This window comes from Strigops habroptila, chromosome 8 (assembly GCF_004027225.2).
Source record: "Strigops habroptila isolate Jane chromosome 8, bStrHab1.2.pri, whole genome shotgun sequence".
Classification (NCBI taxonomy): Eukaryota; Metazoa; Chordata; class Aves; order Psittaciformes; family Psittacidae; genus Strigops; species Strigops habroptila.
The window spans coordinates 38,325,305-38,345,316 of record NC_044284.2 but is presented as its reverse complement, the minus strand read 5'-3'; the positions used below and the strand labels follow the sequence as shown (position 1 = coordinate 38,345,316).

Below are 20,012 nucleotides of genomic sequence, written 5' to 3'. Positions count from 1 at the left end.
TTTGAAAAGATTCAACTCAATCGTTTGTTTTGCTTGCACGTGCATGTATACTTATCTGTATCTGGCGTAACACCACCTTGGAAAGCTATTATGGCATTCATTATCTCACATGTACATCAAAACAAGTAAATATCACTTAAGAAATGGGGGATGGGAAAAAAAATGAGAAAAATTATATTTATTTTCCCTATTTATACAACTTTGGAATTGCCACACTGCTTCACAGGACTCAGAAAAAGATCCTCCACTTGGCTATATAGCAATCCCAGTTTAAAAGCTCCTGATTTTTCCAAAATGTCACTTCCAGGCACAGGCAGCAAAGACAAAGACTATAACACAGAGAACAGCCCTCTCTACTTATTGAAATCATAAGCAATAATATCCAATCATACCTGCACCTTCTCCCTCTCAGCATTGAGACTGTCTTGCAGCTCCTGGAGTTCCCTTTCCAGGTGCTCCACTCTCTGACGGTAACGCAAACTCTCCACCTGGGCCACCTCAAATCTAGTTTCTGCAATCTCCTTTTCTCGACGTATAAATCTGCCGTAGGAAAATAAACAATGCATCATGATAATGAAAATGCAAGACAAAGCATTTTAAGCTGAAGCATCTTATATTTGAAGATCTACTGAGTATAGAAATTGACTCAGAAAGATAAAAAAAACCATCCTAGATAAATATTCTTGAAAATCTACATAAACCCACTGAAAACCACAATGAGAAAAAATCACCTCTATGAAACTTCCTTGCCAATCACATTTGCTAAAATCTGATTTAGCTTCCTGTGTTAATTGACTCACATTTTTTTCCTAAGAGTAGAAAGAAATCTCCTGCACTGTTACTGATGTAGTACAACCACCTCCTACCTAGCAAAAAATTTACAATTTTTTTACTAATTTACAATCAAACTAATTGCAACTAATTTACAATCACCAAGGGAAGGAGCCCAGAGATAAACTTACCTAAGAATTTCTAAGATCTGTTCCTGGGATTTGCCTTCTTCATTGAGAGAAACATTTACTGCAGTTGGCATGGCTTCTTTCATAGAAGTCACCATCTTATCACTCAGACTTTCCAGCTGTTCATGTAATAATCTATTTTGTTTTTCCAAATCTTCACAGCGGGATGCAAGTTTTGAAGCTTCATCCTACAACAATATTGTTCAATAGATGTGCAGTCTGTGGCTGAATTTCTGTTACTTAAAAAGCCAAACACTGAAACCATAAGAACAATCATACCTTGATCATTCTCTCTCTCTCTTCCCAGGAGGCTTTGCACTCTAACAATTCAGACTCAGCTTTCTGAGCAGCTTCCTCTAGTTGCTGCCTTACTGCTGTGTTCTTGGAAACTTGGTCTTTAATAGCCTGTAATGCTTCAACATCGGCGGCATGAAGCATTAATTCCCGTTCATATTTATTTTGAGCTTCAGAAGCCATCTTTGCCTGCAGAAAAATATAAAAAAATAAGACTTTGTTACCTATAATGTTATATTTTTTATATGTACAAAGAAATTCTAATTCTAGACAAAATCAGTGACCACTAATCAAAAAGAAAACCACTGGCCAAACCTCTGTCATTCTCAAGTACGAAAAAAGAAAAAAAAGAAAAAATAAAGGCAAAACAAAAAACCCCCCAATTAGCTTAGAATGTTTCCCTGAAATTACTATTTTTAAGAAAAACTAGAATTTGAAATAGGTCTTTGGGTGGTTAGAGGTAGCAATTCACTAAAAACAATTAATTACATTCCCCAATCAATTTTTTTACATACTGAAGCAGACCTTAGAAACAGTGATCCATTGCATCTTCTGTTGTTTTCTTAAATGTGACACAAACTGTGCTTCCAGCACAACTTTATATTCAAAGTCAGTTTAATTCATATTAGTACTTTCATCAGGTAGAAAAACAAAGCATTAAATAAGCAGCTGTTCACAAAATAAATAATGTGCTCTTTCAGCACTTCTGTTGTCTCCAAAAGTCTCTGACTAGCAGCACTACCTTCAAAAAAATGTTTTGAGTTCAACTGAAAAACTTAAGTTTACTACCTCTGGCTAAAATAGGCAAATACTACAAACATACTTGTTCCTGGCAGTCACGTCTGGCTTGCTGTTCATTATTTAAAGCTGTGCTGGCTCTCTGAAGAGCTTCCTGAACTTCTGACTGCACGGTTGACAAACTCTTCTTTAGTTCCGATAGCTACAGTGATGGGGGAGGGGGAAGAACAACAAAAAAAACAAAACCCAAATCACAAAATGAGAATAAAATTAAGACCAAATGTCAAAGTATTTTACAGAGTATTGAACACAGCAAGGCTTTGAATGTAGACCGTCAAGAACGATGTAGAACTAAAGGGTGGTTATTTTATTATTTTTAGATTAAAATTAGTATCTAAAAAAAGAGGTAAATACTTTCAAGATTTTGACTTATTAATATACAGAACTCTTTCCTGGTAAAAATATATTGCTGTTATTTCAGAGTTGGGCCTGCAGTAATTCTAGTTGCAGTCATCTTGTTTCTTTCAATCTCAGTAAAAGCCCAAATATAAACCAGACAAAAAAGGGGACTGCTCATTCTGATTTTAAAAGACGTGCATGCTACAAATCTGGTTTTGGCTCATGGTTGAAAAAGTGTTTTCTCATAGCTTTCTCATAGGCTGTCAGCTTTCTCATAGGCTTTTACTCATGTTTTTTCTACAAACTGTGCTCAAAGTTCAGCAAGATAGTGACAGCTTTAAATACACAATCACCCTAACAAAGTGATAAGGTTAACGTACTACTCATGTTTACAAACCTCTCACAAATTTAGTTAGCCTTGTGTACATTCTAAAAGATTTAATTTTGGACACTACAGTACTATGGAAAAAAAAAAAGCAGCTTACGGAATAATGTAAAAGCACATTCTTGTGGACTCCCTACAAATGAGTTTAAAGGAAGGGGGTATTCAATGCATACCTGTTGTTCCATGTTCTCTATAGCTTTACGCTTCTCCTCTTGCAGTTCTTGCTTTTCTTTCTCTGACTCCATCAGGTTCTTTTCTAGTTGTGCTTGATACTCTGAAGACTCCTTCAGACGAGCTTCAACTGTTGCACGAACTTCCTCTGTCACCTTCATTAAAAACCATAAGAGATCAAAGTTTTTCCCTTTAAATATGATATTCTGATGTAAACTCAGTATTTCATTAACAATTTAAAATCAGAATAGGTATTCTCATTTAGAACAACAACACTGAAGATGTGGAGAATCATGAATAACATTGAATTTTTCTTCCCTTCCCCCTACTCCCCCAAACAAAGCTGTAATACCTCATGAAGTACACCTAAGAAAAGTTTTAGGTGACTGCACTCAAATGTGCAGTAGCCAGCATATCTTCATTACACACTAGAATCCGTAATATTGTTAAAGCATACCAAGCCACAATGAAATTTTTACAGTAACAGAACACAGCCAGCCAGAGAACTTGGATACTAGACAAACAGCACTCCACTGTCTACTGACACTTTATTTTTGGTGGACAATGAGAATTCTGTTTCCCCAATCTATCTTATTTTGATATGCTGAGTGACTTGGAAGAAGAGGCTTCATTCTGTATTATCTTGGTGTAGTGTATGAGAGCTTGGAAGGTCGTTCTTAAGCTTTTCCCATGAATACCACATACGGAGTGTTCTTTGGTATCAGTAAGGTCATCAGTGATGCAAGAAGGTGTGAATTAAACTGCTTTTGATTGAAAGCTACATAATATTTTTAACCATTGATCACAGGGTTATAAGTAAGAGTTTTTAAAAGTCAAATCCCCTCTTTCAAAGGAAGACATTGGTGGAATACGGCTTTGAGTAAAATTTACAATACAACATAAAACTATGGTGCAAAAAGGTATAGTGTTTCCATGATTAAAAGCTTTCTAAAATATGGTCTAAGTACATTATATTATAATGCGTTCCAAACTCAGCAGCTTTTTTGTAATTCCTGTAAGTCCTTCAGACTGTACTGTAGTACAAAAAAAAAAAACCAACCCCAAAACCCTACATTCTGTTTCTGGGTTTTCTCTAATAAGCAATGGTAACCACTTACTTGTTTTTCCTTATTAAGGGATTCCTCTAGACTAAGAACCATGGCTCTGTATTGTTCCACATTACTAGAAGTAGTCTTGAGTCTCTCTCTCAGGTCATTAACTTGTTCGTCAGCTTGTCTTAGTCGACTTACAAGATCATCCACATTTTCATTTGTACTAGGCTGACCTATAATATTAGAACGCATTCATTAACTGATGAAGTTTAATTCAGCTTTTTAAACCATTGTTCTGTTAAAAACTAAAGTCTAATAACATGAAAAAAATATCACCCCCACAAAGCTTCTCTAAATTAAATTATCAGCCTTAACCACAATAGTGGCTTACAATAAAATTGACTATTTAAAAATAAGGAACCTAATAGACTTAAGTTCTTCAAAATAAAACTCAAAGGGATCTTTTAATACAAGTTTTGCTTTATTTTTCCCCTTTGTCAAAGGCTGCTTGGACATGAATTTCACTTTAGCAAACAATCCTAGTTATCATTTGTTTGAATACGTGACTGTAATAATGATGTTTAATATTTAGTGTACTGTCCTCCTAATTCTAAATTATTATGAATTTTACCATTCTGCAGACAGAAATATTTAACACAGAGAAATACAATGCAAACAAACATCTTACCTTTCCCTGGAGCCCTCTGTGATGACTGAGATGTTAGCTGAGCCTCCGTATTGTTAAGCTGCTGTTTCAACATTGCAGTTTCCTTCTGGGCATTCTTTAAAAGTTCCTTTGTGTTAATGTGACGGTTTGTCTCAGTCTCGAGTTGCCTCTTAAGATCAAGAATATGAACCTGAAAACACAAGGTTCTTAAACTTGCACTTATTCACAAATGGCACAAAGACCAGCTACGTTTATAAGTTTCACAGATGAAAAACAATGCACTGTAAGCTGGCAGAAGCCATACAACTCTGGCTTTATTTTCATTGAAACAAGTTTAGCATATTTATACTTACTTCTTGATTTTTGGAAAGGGAATGTCTTTGTTCCACCTCACTTTCTAGTTTCTTCTTCAGCTGAGATATCTCACGCTCTAGCTTTTCTATCTGATTGTTGAGCCTTTGTTTTGTATCTGTCTCAGACTTCTCCAGTATTCCCTGATAAAAGACCATAATGCACAATGCTTACAATACACTTCAATAATCCATAAAATAATTACTGCAGAGAGCAAACAACAGTAGATAGATAGAGAAAATTATGAAAAGTAGCACTTAAAATCTGTGACTTAGTTTTGAAAGATTTTTTAATAATATTGATAGTATTGTTAGGAGAAAAATCTATTACACATGCAATGTAATTCCTGGGATTAAAGAAACCCAAAAGATCTAGTATAGAAACAGAATTCCGTCACATGATAAAACGTGCAGCCTTAAGTATTTATACTCTAAGAGTCAAGCTACCTTACAATAGAAGATCTAAAAGCATAAATAAACCCTAAAATAATAGAAAACTAAACTACCAAGGCAGCAACTAGTAAATTTTGCTGTTATAAAAATTAATATATAGACTTCTTAATTTAATTTCGGTTTCATGTTTTATTTCCATTTTATTCTGAAAACCCTTCTCAACAACTCAAAATTTTCAGGACTTTGCCCAAGTAAATAACAGAGTATCATATTGCAAGATAGGAATAAAAAACTTGCTTAAACAAGTAGCTCAAGTATTTTATGCTCAGAGGCAATTGGAAAAAAAAAAAAACCAACCCCAAAAAACCCGAACAAAAGACCCAATCCCATGACCGTGTTATTCGATTTCTAGGGGCATTTACTGAAAACTCTGAAAGACAGACCACTTGCACATGAGAATAATGCCACATACCTGAATAGCTCGCAAATTTGCAAGCAGCAAATTCTGTCCTCTTTGTTCAACTAATAGAGAGTCACGTTGCTGAGTCAAACGCACATCTGACATCTTCAAGATATCTTTCTCTTTTTTTAAGTTTTCTGCTCTCACCTTTAAGACAGCAAATAATAATAAACACTTTGTTATCAATCCCAAATCTGTCCATTAATCTTACCTTATGATTAGTTAATACTATTTTTTTTTTTGGGGGGGGGAAGCTTTAAGATATTTGATTTAAAATCAAAACTCATGTAAATTAAGCCAAGAACAGTGAGAATACAACAGTGTGACTAATCACATTGTTTTCCTCTGTAAACAGAAACACCTTCAGAATGTTCTTACATCTTCAAGCAGTACATAAAGATTTTCTGCAGAATGTTACAAGTGTATGCACCAAATATACAAGCACATAAGCTTTCACAAATTTAATAGCTAATGCACTCAAAAAGCCACACATTCAAGTTCTGACAGCTTTCAAGATAGTTCTAAGAAAAACTCCAGTCCTAACTTGGAATATCTAGCAGTATAACACACTGCACTACTAACCTCTGCCACCGCCAGTTTTTCATTAGCTCCCCTCAGGTCTTGAGTCATAGTGTTAATTATCTGCTCTTGCTTCTGAGTTGTTGCTGTGAGTTTCTGGTTTCTTTCATGCAGAGATGTTATTTCTCGACGATAGCCTTCGACGTTATCCTGCAGCATTTCATAACTTCACAAGGAACAACAAAGCAAAGTATGTTTGCCACATTAAATCGTTTGATTTTAACTGCAAAAGGTGTATGTATACTGCTACATTTTATGTTCTTGTGCATCAGTTTTCACATATGTGGCTCACTCACTGGAAGATATATTCTTGATCTCATCTTCACTATTTCCTTTGTGTTCTTTAACAAAATAGATTAATATTAAACTGGCAACTCTTTCGAAGTAAATGGTATCAAGCAGTCAACATGATTCTATTGACAGAGAACACATACATACGGCAATGAAAAAAAAATAGCTGATTTACCGTTTGGAAGCAAACTCCAGCTGTGTGGATATCTTTGCATTTTGTGACCTCAAGTCCGTGACCTGCTCCTGAAGCTTTTCATTTTGTTCATTCAGCAACTTGTCATTCTCTGCCTTTTCTTTTTTATAGTTCTCAAAAACTTCCTGTAACTGCATCAAAGAACAGACATTAAAGTGCTTATGAGAAAAAAGAAAAAACAAAACCCAAAACAAAAAACCCCCAAACCAACACAGTGATAGCTTTCTACATGTTTATTGGAAAATATACCTGCTTAAGTGCAGCCTTAGCCTCCAGAGTCTCCACTGACTCAGGCATTGATACCGAAGCAGGAGTTGACATGGCTTGAGGTAAATTTGAGCGCTTTGGAGTAGATGTAAGAGACATCTCCTCTGGTAACATACCTGAAGCTATAAAAAGATAAGGAGGATTTTGAAGGCAACAATGCTTGCCGAAGCAGAACATAATATAACCACACCAAAATATGGCTAACACTAATACTGTATTGCCAGAAAAGTCTTGGGCTTTCCTGAGCAACTCATTCTTTACGCTTACAATATGCTACCAGAACACCCACAGTCACCACTACACGTAGGTCATTATGTTGGAAGAAATTATTGTACTGTAAAAATAATACCATGTGTCTAAATCCAAATTCATGGGTTTTCCAGTGAGTAAGGGTAAAAGTTGAATACCAGATTAACAGAAGTTACTAGGTACCATTACAGCGCATTACTGAAAACTTGTAACAAATTACTTTTTTTTTTTTCTTCTTCAATGATGCAGAAACGTGACACTTACCTTGCAAAGGAATAATAGCTCCTGTGGTCTGTGCCAACAATATGCGAAACATATCCCGCTGACGAACTATAGACTCAACAAGCTGCAACTGATGATGACGTGATTCACGCAGTTTTTCTAGCTCATTGAGAGCTTCCTCAAGCTGATTCTGAAGCTCAGAAATTCTGAAACCAACAGCAGTTGTTTTCAGTAACATACTCAGCAAGGCACAGCAAGATACACTTACATTTTGCGTCAAGTCCTTCAGTTCACATTTATTGCCTCTTTGAAAGTTAAGCAACGCTGAGATTTTTGAGCAAACTTATAGGAAGCTTGCCCTTTGGGCTTGCCATTTGGTAGATGCCAAAGAAAGTAGGCCTCTCATGAAAAGCAGAATAGATGCAATTCTATTCATGTGAATAACTTCAAACCGTCATTAGCATGAGCAGAGAATCAGACCAAGAACTTTTAATACAGAATTACATTATCTGTGGGCGTTACAGCTAGTGTATTAGATATGCACATTTCAATTTTTTGTTCAGCTATGGGGAATGAAAGCTTATCTTTCTTTATTGAAAATAAGCTCTGTTGTGTGAAATCACATTCACTAAAAGATGGACAATTGGTTTTACTTTGGATTTGGACAAGAGGACCTATTACAAGATATACTGATATAGAGCCATTTTAACCTAAACCTGAAAACAATGTTAATAACAATTTGCCATTATGAACTACATAGTTGCTCACGAGCATATGTGCACTTATATATGCATGTGCACTCAATCAAAAATCTGAAGTGTCTGAATAAATCCCTGTTACTACACAGTATAAGCAGTTTACTAGAAGGAAGGTATAACTTACTTAGATGATGTTGTTTCTTGCTCCTCTTTTTCTTTAGCCTCTCCCAGCTCCCGAAGAGCCACTAAGAGACGCTGATTCTGCTGTTGAAGTTCTTCAATATTTCTGTAAGAGACTAGATGTTGAGATATCACTTCAGAAGAGCTACTGATGTCAGCAGAACTCACTTCTTCATCTCGAATCACATGATTGCCTCTAGCTTCTTCAAGTTCCATTAAAAGCACACGAATCTGAAAGAGAACATTCTAGCATAAGACTTGCACAGACTTGAAAGTTCACTCTGAAAAACAATATATTAACGTACCTAGAAATTAAGTATTTTTTCCTACAATGTAAAAACCATTACAGTTGATAAATCCTTGTAAGATAATTATATTATACAAAAAACAGCTTGGCAAGAGGAAACCGTATCAAGATCAGAAGTAGATAGTCTTTGTTCAGTTCTGCAAACATATCCCAAAACATTCCCATCAAACAAAGAAGTTACATATTATATATATATATATATACACACACACACATTTTCCATGTCAGATGGTTAACAATATTATCTTAAAGCAGCATCACTTATTGCATTTTGCATCGCTTATTGCAATTTTGTAAGCAGAAATGTAAATGCCATGTTGTCCTAAGGAGAAGCTTTTAACATCACTAAAGCTTTTATGATAACCAAACTCTACACAACTTCGGCTAAACACATTTCCAAGTAAACTTCAGAAATTCAGCAACATGTTAATAAATAAATTCCAATAGTACATTTTAGCCAGAGCAACATTTGTTCTACCTGCTGTGAAAGATCTTTTACTTGTATTTCCAGTCTCTGGTTTTCTCTTCCAAGCAGAGAGGCATGCTTATTGGCTTTATCAGCATCCTCCTGCAATCGTTGGATTTCCTGCAAGCATACAAACATTAAGAAACACATAGCAATTTCACTTAAACACATTCCTATTCAGTAAGATATCAGAGACATGCCTTGTGATTCAAACTGTGCTTTACTACTTTAGAGGTTAAACTCCACATATTTGGGATTCAAAAGCCACGCTCTTTCATGCTGTATTAGTATGTGTATTAAAATTAATGGGAAGTGAGCACTGAAGTCCAATTTTATTTCTTCGGACAGACAAATGCTAATCTTTGTTTATAAGGAATTCTACTCTCCCAGAAAATCAGAGATTTTAAGTCACCATGTTTAAGCCTTCACTATAAAAAACTCTGAAATACTTTTGTTTTGTGAAATACTTTATACAGTCTAATAAATCGCAAGCTAGAAAGATGAACAGATTTTTCCAACAAAAAAAGTAGATTAAAAGATCTATTTTACACATTTACAAACAGCTATTAAGAAATTTAAAAAATCATTTTTCCCCATAGTTTTACAAGGTCCTTTATTTTATACTGACCTTCATAGCTTGTTCAAGCTTTGCAGACAGACTAGCAACAGCTTTTTGTGAACGCTCAAATTCTTCACGCTGACGTTTTAAGATTGGTGCTTTGGCTTCTACTTCCTGCACTATTTCATCCAAATATTTATTGATTCTCTTATTCTCCAGCTTTTCCAAAAGCAACTGATCCTGAGTTTCTACATAGGCATTGTACAGCTGCAATGAAAGAATTTTGGGTTGATTTTTTGTTGTTGTTGTTTGTTTTTGATACATCTGTACAGACCTCTTAAAAAAAAAGGCCGCTGGTAATTATACAATTTATACCTTAAGGCACTATAATTTTACATAGCTCAAAAACTAGTTAACTCAGAGAAACAAGTTGGACTTTCAAAACAATGTGTTTTTAGGACTCTTATCAGGGCAAAGCAGTTATCCATATTAATTTAAAAATGGCAAGCTGTTATAGTGAAATAGTATGCAAAAAAAGAATTCTACGTAAAAGGGACAAATCTTGAGCAAGTTTAAGAGAATAGAAATATCAAAACTAGTATTACAAAAGAAAGCAGCAAGCACAGAAGTAATGTCTAGACAGAATGACAAACAAAATGAAAATACAAATTTCATAAACAGAACTGTAAAAAAACCAAACCTCTATAACATGTCTGACTTGTCATTATGTTATTTTTTCTGCAAGTAAAAGCCAAATGCACAGCAGTACAGATTAAAACAAACATATGTAAATAAGAAAAAAGAAAAGCTCCTGCCAAAAACACATACAGAAAATAAGTTTATGTGCACATATTTCAGAAAAAGAACTTAAAGACCCTACAAGTATTTTGATATACTGAAGAAAAACTGTAAGGTATGTTGAAAAATATCCCAATGACTTAGCTAGTAAAGTCTGCCTCAAACAAAAAGATTTTATTTACTTCAGTCAGGCATTACGCTAAATCCAAAACACTAAATGAAGTCTGCACCCTTGCATTACTACCATATCTCTATCGGCATTATAAGGGCCTTGAAATCGAAGAATTTCTTCTCACTTACCTCAGTTAATTTCATTCCAGGCTTGACTACTTTAGCTACTGCTGCAGCAGTGGGAGACATAGCTGCCAGTTCCTCCTCAGACAATATGGCTCCTGCAGACATAATGCCCAATTACCATTAAAAAGCTGCAACAATTCCCATCATAAATAATCTTCATTAATATAAAGAATGTCTTCATACACCTTTGTGCTTTATAACTACTGTATTTTAAATTACTATTTTAAGCCTTTAAAAGTTACTGGTTTAAGAGTTTTCTGTAATCCCTATTATACATACACAAGTGCAAGTTACTGGTATTATATAAAATATTCCATGTCATGTTATCAACATCTCTGACTAGTTTGAAATGCTTAAAAGCTTTAACTATTAGACTTTTAAACTTAAGATCATTTCTGAACATAAGCAATTGAAATAGCTGGAGCAAAGCTTAACATTAGAGTTCTTAGCAAACTGCCAGAGGTTTGGAGTGGCAGAACACTGGTTTACTTTCATTAAATTAAGATAGGGATTTAGCAAATATACTTCTTGCCTCTGTTCCTTCCTGCTCTGCTCTCTCTTTTCTTTAGAAATCACTTACATGAAGCAAACAATTATTTTCAACAAAAAAAAAAAAAAAATAGGCCTAGAACAGTGAATACTGAGCAAGATTTAATGCTAAATGGAAATTTAAGGAGTGTTTTCTGTTGACCCTTTTTTTTTTAAGAGGAAGATAATTATAGTTTATCATCCTCACTACCTGATGATTCAGCCTTAAGGAACTGTTTCCTCTCCTTTTTCTTTTAAAAGAAGCAAGTCAGATTAACAAAAGAACTTCAGAAAACATTTCACTAGAAATGCATTTTTGTGGTGGAGGAAAAAAAAGAAGCATTTTCTTTTTTATACATACATATATATACACACACACATTCACACACACACACAAAAAAGCTCCTAGAATCCATGATTAGAAATGACTAAAGATGAATTAAGATTAATGCATTTACTTCCCACAGAAATTCAGCAGAGTATTTTCAGGCTTATATAAAGCCTGAGGCTTTACGTATCTTACTTCCCAGTGTTACCCCTACCTTTGCGCTTTGTAGCGGACAGTAAATCATTAGCATTCTCCAGCTCCTTTTCCAGTTTACTGATCTTCTCTCTCAGTTCTTTTTCCATTACAGCTTTTGACTCTTCCACCTCAGCCAAATGCTCCTGGGTGGCTTTATTGGCTAAAATTAAATCAGACAAGCAGGTTGCTGTGTTATGGCTGTTTTTATTTTTTTTCTTTTAAAATGATCAAAACGTATACATGTAGCTTAAATTTTACTTTAACTTTATATGATCTGCAGCTCATGCTGGTAAGAAAACTCAGTAGCATGACGGAAGCATGAACTGCTGCCTATCACCTTTGTTTGGAAAAGGGCTAAAATATAAACTGTCCTTTTATCAGTGAAAAGGAATCTAAAACAGGAAACTAAAAAGAAGACATATCTTGCAAAATTAGATCCTCTCATCAAAATCCGAAGTAAAATTCCAGGTAATATTTGAAAATAGTTCCCCCACACTCCCTTCCAAACACATTCAACTAGTAACATAAAATTTTTGTTACAAAGTGACTGACAACCATCTCAAAAGACCAATGAAATTCCCCTCATAAATGCATCAAGGTAGTTAAAAAGAAGCACACCTGTTCTGTTTCATTTGCCATTCCTCACTCACAGCTTACCTTCACCTGCTTCCTTCAGGAGCTTGTGCAGCTCTTCTACTGCTCCTGTCAGTTCATTGCTCTTTGCCTCTGAGTCATCAGCAGCACTCTAAATAAAAGCATTTTATTTAACCTTTTAGTACATATCAATAGTGACTATATTTTTATAAGAAAGCTCAAATTGACTAAAAATTATGAACACGCACGGGGCTTTGAGTACAATGCTGAAAGATTTACCTAAACTGGACAATTCTCCTTCCACTCAGATTCAGTCTCACTTGGATACAAACTGCCCATCTGAGAGTAAGAAGTGTCAGATATTGATTTGCTACGAGAAATCCAAATAAAATGTATGCCCTGTAGCTGCTTCATGGCTGGTGCTGGCTTTGTTCTCTCTCACTAAAGCAAATTTGGAGAAATTTTGAGTCTACGATTTCGATAAATCTGAAAAATTTAGTATTTTTAGGGAATCTTGTACAAACAGTTCATGTTTCCTGGCTTCCAGTTAGAGATCTCAGAAGTGCAACACTTCAGCAATTCTGCAAGTCCATTAGAAATAACTGAAATAAAGTTGATTCAACTTTTGCTAATCACCAAAGTCTCACAGTAAATTCTCACAGGAGGGCACTCAGTCTCAAAGCTTTTAGTATCAGGTCAGACAAATGTCAGCAGTTATAAGTATATAGCAAACCATATGTTAAGCGGAAGACAAACCTTTAAGCCCCTTCAAATCAATGATGCTAAATCCCACCCAAAAACTCCAACAACCACCATAACAAAACCAAATTAAAAGGTAAGTGGTAACGCATTATGCTGCACAAAAGTAAGCTATTGACATGCTGTTCAATGAAGGGACATCAGTTTATAACTGATCAGACAAAGTACTAATTCTGAACTTGGAATTAAGCAGGGTAGAATGTTTATGTGCGTATCTAAGCAAAAACAGTCAGGAGACAAAACTCATTAACCTATGAATCTAACATGCGTAAACTAAAGAGCAACTAGTTTTCCTCTTTAGCTGACCTTTTCTCAGTCAATACGCTACAGGGTATTTTTCCCTCTTTGAGCTAACAAAACTAACAAAAATTATTTGTTTAGATGGTGCTTGCTTGCCACAATACGTGACATTTAGCTGTGCCATAATCAGACCACTAACACCTGCAGTATTATTTGAGATCAACTTCCACTAACCAAACTCAGAAAAACCTCTTGCATAGCTGTATTTTACATACAAACCTTTATCTCCCAATACAACATCATAAGACATAACCACATTAATGCAACGTCTCGCCTCAAACCAGTGAGCATAAAGTTACTATTTTAACCTCTTTTGCTTTATCTACAAAATGATCCAAGCAATGCAAGATTTCAAACACTGCCTAAGACAGTGGCAAAGAAAAAATGTTGGATGTTTCACAATGTTTTCCAATGTTTTCCCCACATCCACACTTTGTGAGGGAAAAAAACCAACAAAACCGAAACTGGCCTGCATTACACTTAATGCTAAGATTCAGCCCTAAGTATTAATAATAATACACTTAGAATCAATAAACTCACCTTATACAAATTGGATAATTTTATGTGGGCATTCAGTTCACTGTGGAATCTTTCCTCCATACCAGCTTGCTGCTCTTTTGCCTAGTAAATTAGAGACAGGATGGGTGAGCACTCAACTCTTTCCATTTCACACATTTTGATTTTTAATTTGTAATTTGTACTAGCAACTGTAATGCTGTTTCACATATATTTCAAGTTGTCTTACCTCCTTCAGTTTATTCAAAAGGTCTTCCACTTGCTTCTGAAGATTTTCCTGTGACTGTTTTAAGCTGTTTACCTGTTCCTCCATTCTCGAAACCTGTTCAAAGAATAAATGAGTACATAATGTGTAAACTTGTCTTTCCAGTCCAGTTTATTTTGGAGATTGCCCATCTCATTGTTTTTTACTGAAAAAGAAAACAAAAACCAAAACCAAAAAAACCACCCACCAAAACAAACAAACAAAAAACCAACAACAAACCAACCCAAACAAAACAACAACAAAACTCCCACATGTTCCAGAAAGAACATAAATCCTTACATTTTTTAAGTCCTTGCTCCCATGCATTCAGCTAAAAGAAAAAGTAAGAACCCCCAAATTGCTCCAATTGTGCATAACCAAATAAACCCATAAGGCTCAGTGGAGCTGAAGTGCCACAGAAAACCTGCCCAATTGTCAAAGAAACTGCTTAGGTACTCAAACAGAATCTCACTGAAGCGGAGTATTTTCAAAACTCAGCCACTGACTCTGCCATGTATTTTGTCGTAGGAAAACAAAAATATCTCCCCACTCTTCAAAGAATGTTGAGTCAGATCCTTCTGCTCCTGTATTCCTGTACATTTTAATAGCATCATACCATTCTATAGCTTTGTTATCAGCGACTCCAAAATTTCTAGCTTATAATTAAAATCTTTGACTTTTCTACTCTAGATAATGGTAACTATACATATTCCTTAAAAATTACAAGTTAAAAGAAATAATACCTCCCTATTAACTACAAAACATACTTTTTTTACTCAAGTTGAAGTACTCGGGTTTGTTTAATACAGTTAATCAGGAGTTGTAATTTTTAAGAAATGGCAAAACCACTCAGTAGTTACACTACCTCCTCCTTCTTGTTCTCCAGATTACATTTAAGCTCCAAGATTTCATTGCCTTTCTCCCTGGCAGTATGTAGAAGTTCCTCTGTTTTGGCTTGCAACTGAGTATTCAGCCACGCATTCTGATTCTGTAGATGTTCCTTTTCTTGCTCCAACCTTTTCTCACGGTACTAAAAAGAAAATTGTACAGTGTAATTGTATCAGTTCCACAGAAAATAAGCAGCTAATCAAAGAACTACGATCAGAGTAGGAGTAGCAAAAATGTACTGTAATACAGTAAATATCACAAAATGACAGGCAGTGTTCCTTATTATGTTAGTAATACTAACCAGTCTCAAACTACAGGAATTTCTTTAAGCTTGAGTTAGTTTTCTCAAAGTTTACATTAGCTGGGAACTAGATCAATATCTAGATAGAGGAAACGAATTAAGGTATCAAAATCTTCCTCCTCTTTTCTCCTTTCAGCTCTTTATAGAGTTTATTCTGACCACAGAGAAATTGTGCAGGTTCACAAATAATTACTTTTCTCGTTTCTACCTGCCTTCATGGACCTGGAGTCCTTCCTAGTGGATAGTAGGAGCCATCATTGTCATCCATGAGGCTTGGATATGCTTGCCCAACTTGATGCTCCCTTGCCTTCTATAAATAAATGTCTCTCTTCCAGACACAGCCACCAGTTTTATAATAAAATAATTTGTTATAAATGAGTGCACTCAACCTAATTCCAAACTCAGTAATGACAAAATTATGATTATGTCACATGTAAATTACTTACTAGAACAATAACATGTGCTATGCATGTAAAGTACTACTCACCTTCATGGAAACATCTGATGTTTGAAGTTCATCCAACTTCAACTGAAGTTTCACCTTTTCTGTGTTTGCTTCTGTAAGCTTTTCATTTAAGCGTTTAACATCCTCTGGAAGAGGGAGGAATGAAATCGGTGTTAAAAAGAGTTAACTGTGTAATAGTTCTAACTACTCAGCTTATCCAAATGGTAAAGAATGAGAACAGGCAAGCTATAATGCATATTGTGCAATAAGATATTGTATAATGTATGTTTTTATACCTATAAAACCAAACATCAAACTGGTGTGTTCTTCTAATTTCCTGCCTTGTTCTCCCCTTCTCTAAATACTGCTTCCTGCTAATCCATTATCTGGGGCTGCCTATACAAACTGGGTACCCCATATCAGTTCAATTGTCTTTTACTCAGCAAACCCATGTGAATTATTTTGTTAATATGTTCTTGGCTATACCATTTAAATGTTCAACTTCTTGAGATCGTCTTTCACTTGTTCGAACCAAATCTCTCTTTTCAGCTTCCAGTTCTTCTTTTTCTCTACTTAAATGGCTCTAAAAAAAAAACGCAGAGAGCAATAAAAAACATGATCAGCTTTCACTAACAGTTTATAGTCACTATTCACACTTACCATCACAGAGAAGCACGCTAAACCATAGTAAGTTACCCCAGCCACTGAAAAATGGGATAAAAGGCTTTTATAGTGGGCAGCTGAACCAGTCTAAACCACAAACTATGAAAGCATGGCTGTTTCCATTTTTCTATCATGTTGGGGTATGTAATTCAAACAAATGCAGGTTAATGTACCTCTTTCTTCTAGTGCCTAATAGCCAAAGCATTTCAATTAATGTGGGTTTTTTTCCCCATAAATCACCGATACTGATGTCCAGCTGCCCCTTTGTGCTTAAATGTGAAATGCCACTAGCAAAGCACGAGAGCATGCCACCAGCAAAGATGAGAAAAGCATCACACAGTGTTCAAGACCAGCATACCGAATAGGCAGTTTTCATGCCTTTGCTTTTCAATTGACATAGAGAGGTTGAGACTACCACAAGACTCACTCTGGTTCTAGCTCTATTTGAATGAAGATTGGAATGAAAATTGTTTAACTTAAAGCAGATGAAACAAACTGAAGGCCTAAAAGAAATCCAAAACAAGCAACAGAAACTGTTCAAAACTGCATCTAATTTTAATATTCTTTGAAAGACAGCTTTGATAGTTGACACTCCACTGAAATTCAATCAGCCATTGGAATAATCTCCCCAGGGAAGTGGTGGATTCCCAATGTTGGATACTGTTAAGATTCAGCTGGACAGGGTGCTGGGCCACCTTGTCTAGACTGTGCTTTTGCCAAGAAAGGTTGAACCAGATGACCCTTGAGATCTCTTCCAACCCAGTATTCTATGATTCTATGGAACAGGTTTATTTGGTTACAAAAATAGATAACAGAGTAACCAAGGAATGAATGAACACATGTAAAATATCAGTATCCAAATCAAATAAAAGTCAATAATCTTGGATCATACTACTGCCTCTGCTTTCTAACATGCCAATACAAACCACTTCAGTCAGGCCCAGGTAAGCCCGTCTGAGGAAGCAACCAGATCTGTCTTCTCATTGTGTACAAATCAGTCTAATAGTAATGTTTTCACTTCCTGCTCCAAGATTAGTGTTCTGCTGGATAAGTCAGCTGAAGTGACTCATCCTGCAACCCCATGACTTTTAACCACAAAGCAACTGTGCCAAAGCATGGGAAAAGATGGAGGAAAACCCAGAACTCTTCTTTACACGTTTGTCCAATTTTTGAGGTTTGACTAAAGTCACTTCAAAACATGTTTCAGACAGAATGAAACAATCTATCCAAACTGAAATAAAAGCATCTGCTCTGACATATGTTCACCTGTAATTCTGTTTGCTAAAACACCAGCATTTACCTTAAAAAAGCCCAAAAATTTTCTCGGACATACAGCCACATAAATATGTACATCAGCATGTATTTCTACTGATATTGATACACCCAGTTTGGAAATTGATTGCAATCATTGCTGCAATGAGACAGGTGAACCCGTCTTTCAACTTATCGCCAAGTTCTTCCAGTACCTGAATGGCTGCATTACGATCCTGAGCAGCTTCAAGCTCTTTATTTTTCTCATTCAGTAACTTCAACTGTTCATCTGTTGGATAAGAAGATATGGTAATGAGAGATCCCCACGGTAATATAACAACAGAATTCACTCTCCAAATGTGATATAAGCCAAAATTTCCCTTAACAACATTAAAAATACAACATTCAAAAAACCCATGCTATGGATGGACCAGGTAGTATTGTGGCAATCCTTAGAGCAGAAGCATTTATTGTGAAGATCAATACATAACCCACTGTACTACTATTACCACAAAAAACAGAAAGCAAGGGGTTTTTTTCCATTCGAATAAAAATCCTGTTAAAGAAAAGCTGACTTGAACACAAAAGCAAAACATCACTCTACTTGCTGAAATAAAAAATGTAGTTGGATGGATTTTCAACTCCTATTTAAAACCTAAAGCATTTCAACATAACATTGGACTAAAGAATGAATATCCTGGCCAATCTTAAGAATGTGTATTATACTTACGAAGTTTTTTAAGCTCCTCACGCAGAGTTTGACATTCTTGTGTCCCATTTACAAGCCTCTCCTGACTTTGAGCCAGGCGCTTTTCTACTTCAAAGTACTGTTGTTCTGCAAAACATTTTTATCTCATTATTAATGAACATCTTTAATAAAGAATGGTATTTATACAGAAAACATCTAAAAATAAGACTACAGTAGAACTTGAAGAAAAAAATATTTTTGAAGGCAAAAAGATGCATTTTCACATCAAATTAACATTGTTTATAACATTTTGTTAGCATGGAAAGTGATATATTTACAGAAACGATCCATAAAATAACAACCTAATTAACTTTAATAGTTCTTTAACATTTTTGATGTAGCTAGAGAATGGTGTATCATCACAATTATGCCGTTTGGTCTCACTGACATAAAACTTTTTATCTATAGTGTACTTCTATACACATACAATAAAATCCAGATAAACCTAGGTAGCAAGGGATTTGATTTAGAAAATTTTTAATGAACACGTGTTAAAATGAACTCTTGTGCTCTGTGCTGCATATCCCATAGCACTGGGGAAAAAAAAAATCAGATCTAGATTTTGGTTATCTGAAACAGTAATTGAATCATAGGGCTTAACTGTAAAATACTTTGTAAAAGAAGAATCAGTATCTCTCTTGGGTATAGTGGGCTTCTAACGAAGTACTGAGGGGTTTTTATTTCTTATACTTCCTAGCGTATCTTTCAATATGAAATAATGCACCCTTTCCAGCCACACAAGATGAGAAAGAGATTAACCTGCTAAAATCTGTAGGATATCTTAATTTATATTACACTTTACTATTTTACTTTAGCAAGACTTTCATCACTAAAGAAACAGAAACTTTGAAGGTGGAAGTTTACATTAGAAATATATCACCTACCCAACAACATTAACTCATACTCACAACCCTGCCCAGCACTTACAATCATCTAGACTCTACTCCCATTTCTACTGAAGTTCTCTACTGCTATTATTTATCTGTAACAAAGTAACCTCTGAATTAATGTAAAAACATTGATTTCTATGAGGAGCATTTCACAGAAAGGTTATGGTCTTCAACATGGAATTTATCGGAAAAAGTATAAACGTAAAGCTATTTGAGAGCTGGGTAAACAAACAACTATTTCTCTTTCACAAGAATGACCAAAGCAGACTGAGGCATATCGATGTCTGCTAAAAATCTGATTAAAAGCTCTTCTTTAAGCTTATTCTGAAGATAGTTTTAACCCTGAGCAGTCCTTTGCGAAAGAAAAAAACAAATCTGACTTTTCTAG

General features: G+C 35.2%; 1 protein-coding gene across 5 annotated transcripts in view; it reads right to left on the bottom strand.

The window, feature by feature from the left end:
- Positions 1 to 20,012, bottom strand: part of TPR (translocated promoter region, nuclear basket protein) — a 40,583-nt gene that overhangs the window by 19,643 nt on the left and 928 nt on the right. For 3 of the 5 annotated variants that reach the window (XM_030493513.1, XM_030493514.1, XM_030493516.1), the window contains exons 2-27: positions 18,717 to 18,821; positions 18,202 to 18,275; positions 16,559 to 16,655; positions 16,115 to 16,218; positions 15,304 to 15,468; positions 14,424 to 14,516; positions 14,219 to 14,299; positions 12,683 to 12,770; positions 12,045 to 12,212; positions 10,978 to 11,069; positions 9,949 to 10,146; positions 9,333 to 9,440; positions 8,552 to 8,778; positions 7,712 to 7,875; positions 7,181 to 7,320; positions 6,914 to 7,062; positions 6,451 to 6,613; positions 5,881 to 6,015; positions 5,019 to 5,159; positions 4,687 to 4,855; positions 4,065 to 4,231; positions 2,949 to 3,101; positions 2,077 to 2,193; positions 1,239 to 1,442; positions 963 to 1,147; positions 393 to 540 (exon numbers count right to left, since the gene is read on the bottom strand). In XM_030493513.1, coding sequence (XP_030349373.1) covers positions 393 to 540; positions 963 to 1,147; positions 1,239 to 1,442; positions 2,077 to 2,193; positions 2,949 to 3,101; positions 4,065 to 4,231; positions 4,687 to 4,855; positions 5,019 to 5,159; positions 5,881 to 6,015; positions 6,451 to 6,613; positions 6,914 to 7,062; positions 7,181 to 7,320; positions 7,712 to 7,875; positions 8,552 to 8,778; positions 9,333 to 9,440; positions 9,949 to 10,146; positions 10,978 to 11,069; positions 12,045 to 12,212; positions 12,683 to 12,770; positions 14,219 to 14,299; positions 14,424 to 14,516; positions 15,304 to 15,468; positions 16,115 to 16,218; positions 16,559 to 16,655; positions 18,202 to 18,275; positions 18,717 to 18,821 — 3,635 coding nt within the window. The remainder of the gene's footprint in view (positions 1 to 392; positions 541 to 962; positions 1,148 to 1,238; positions 1,443 to 2,076; positions 2,194 to 2,948; positions 3,102 to 4,064; positions 4,232 to 4,686; positions 4,856 to 5,018; positions 5,160 to 5,880; positions 6,016 to 6,450; positions 6,614 to 6,913; positions 7,063 to 7,180; positions 7,321 to 7,711; positions 7,876 to 8,551; positions 8,779 to 9,332; positions 9,441 to 9,948; positions 10,147 to 10,977; positions 11,070 to 12,044; positions 12,213 to 12,682; positions 12,771 to 14,218; positions 14,300 to 14,423; positions 14,517 to 15,303; positions 15,469 to 16,114; positions 16,219 to 16,558; positions 16,656 to 18,201; positions 18,276 to 18,716; positions 18,822 to 20,012) is intronic. The other 2 variants (XM_030493518.1, XM_030493517.1) reach the window with 1 other exon arrangement.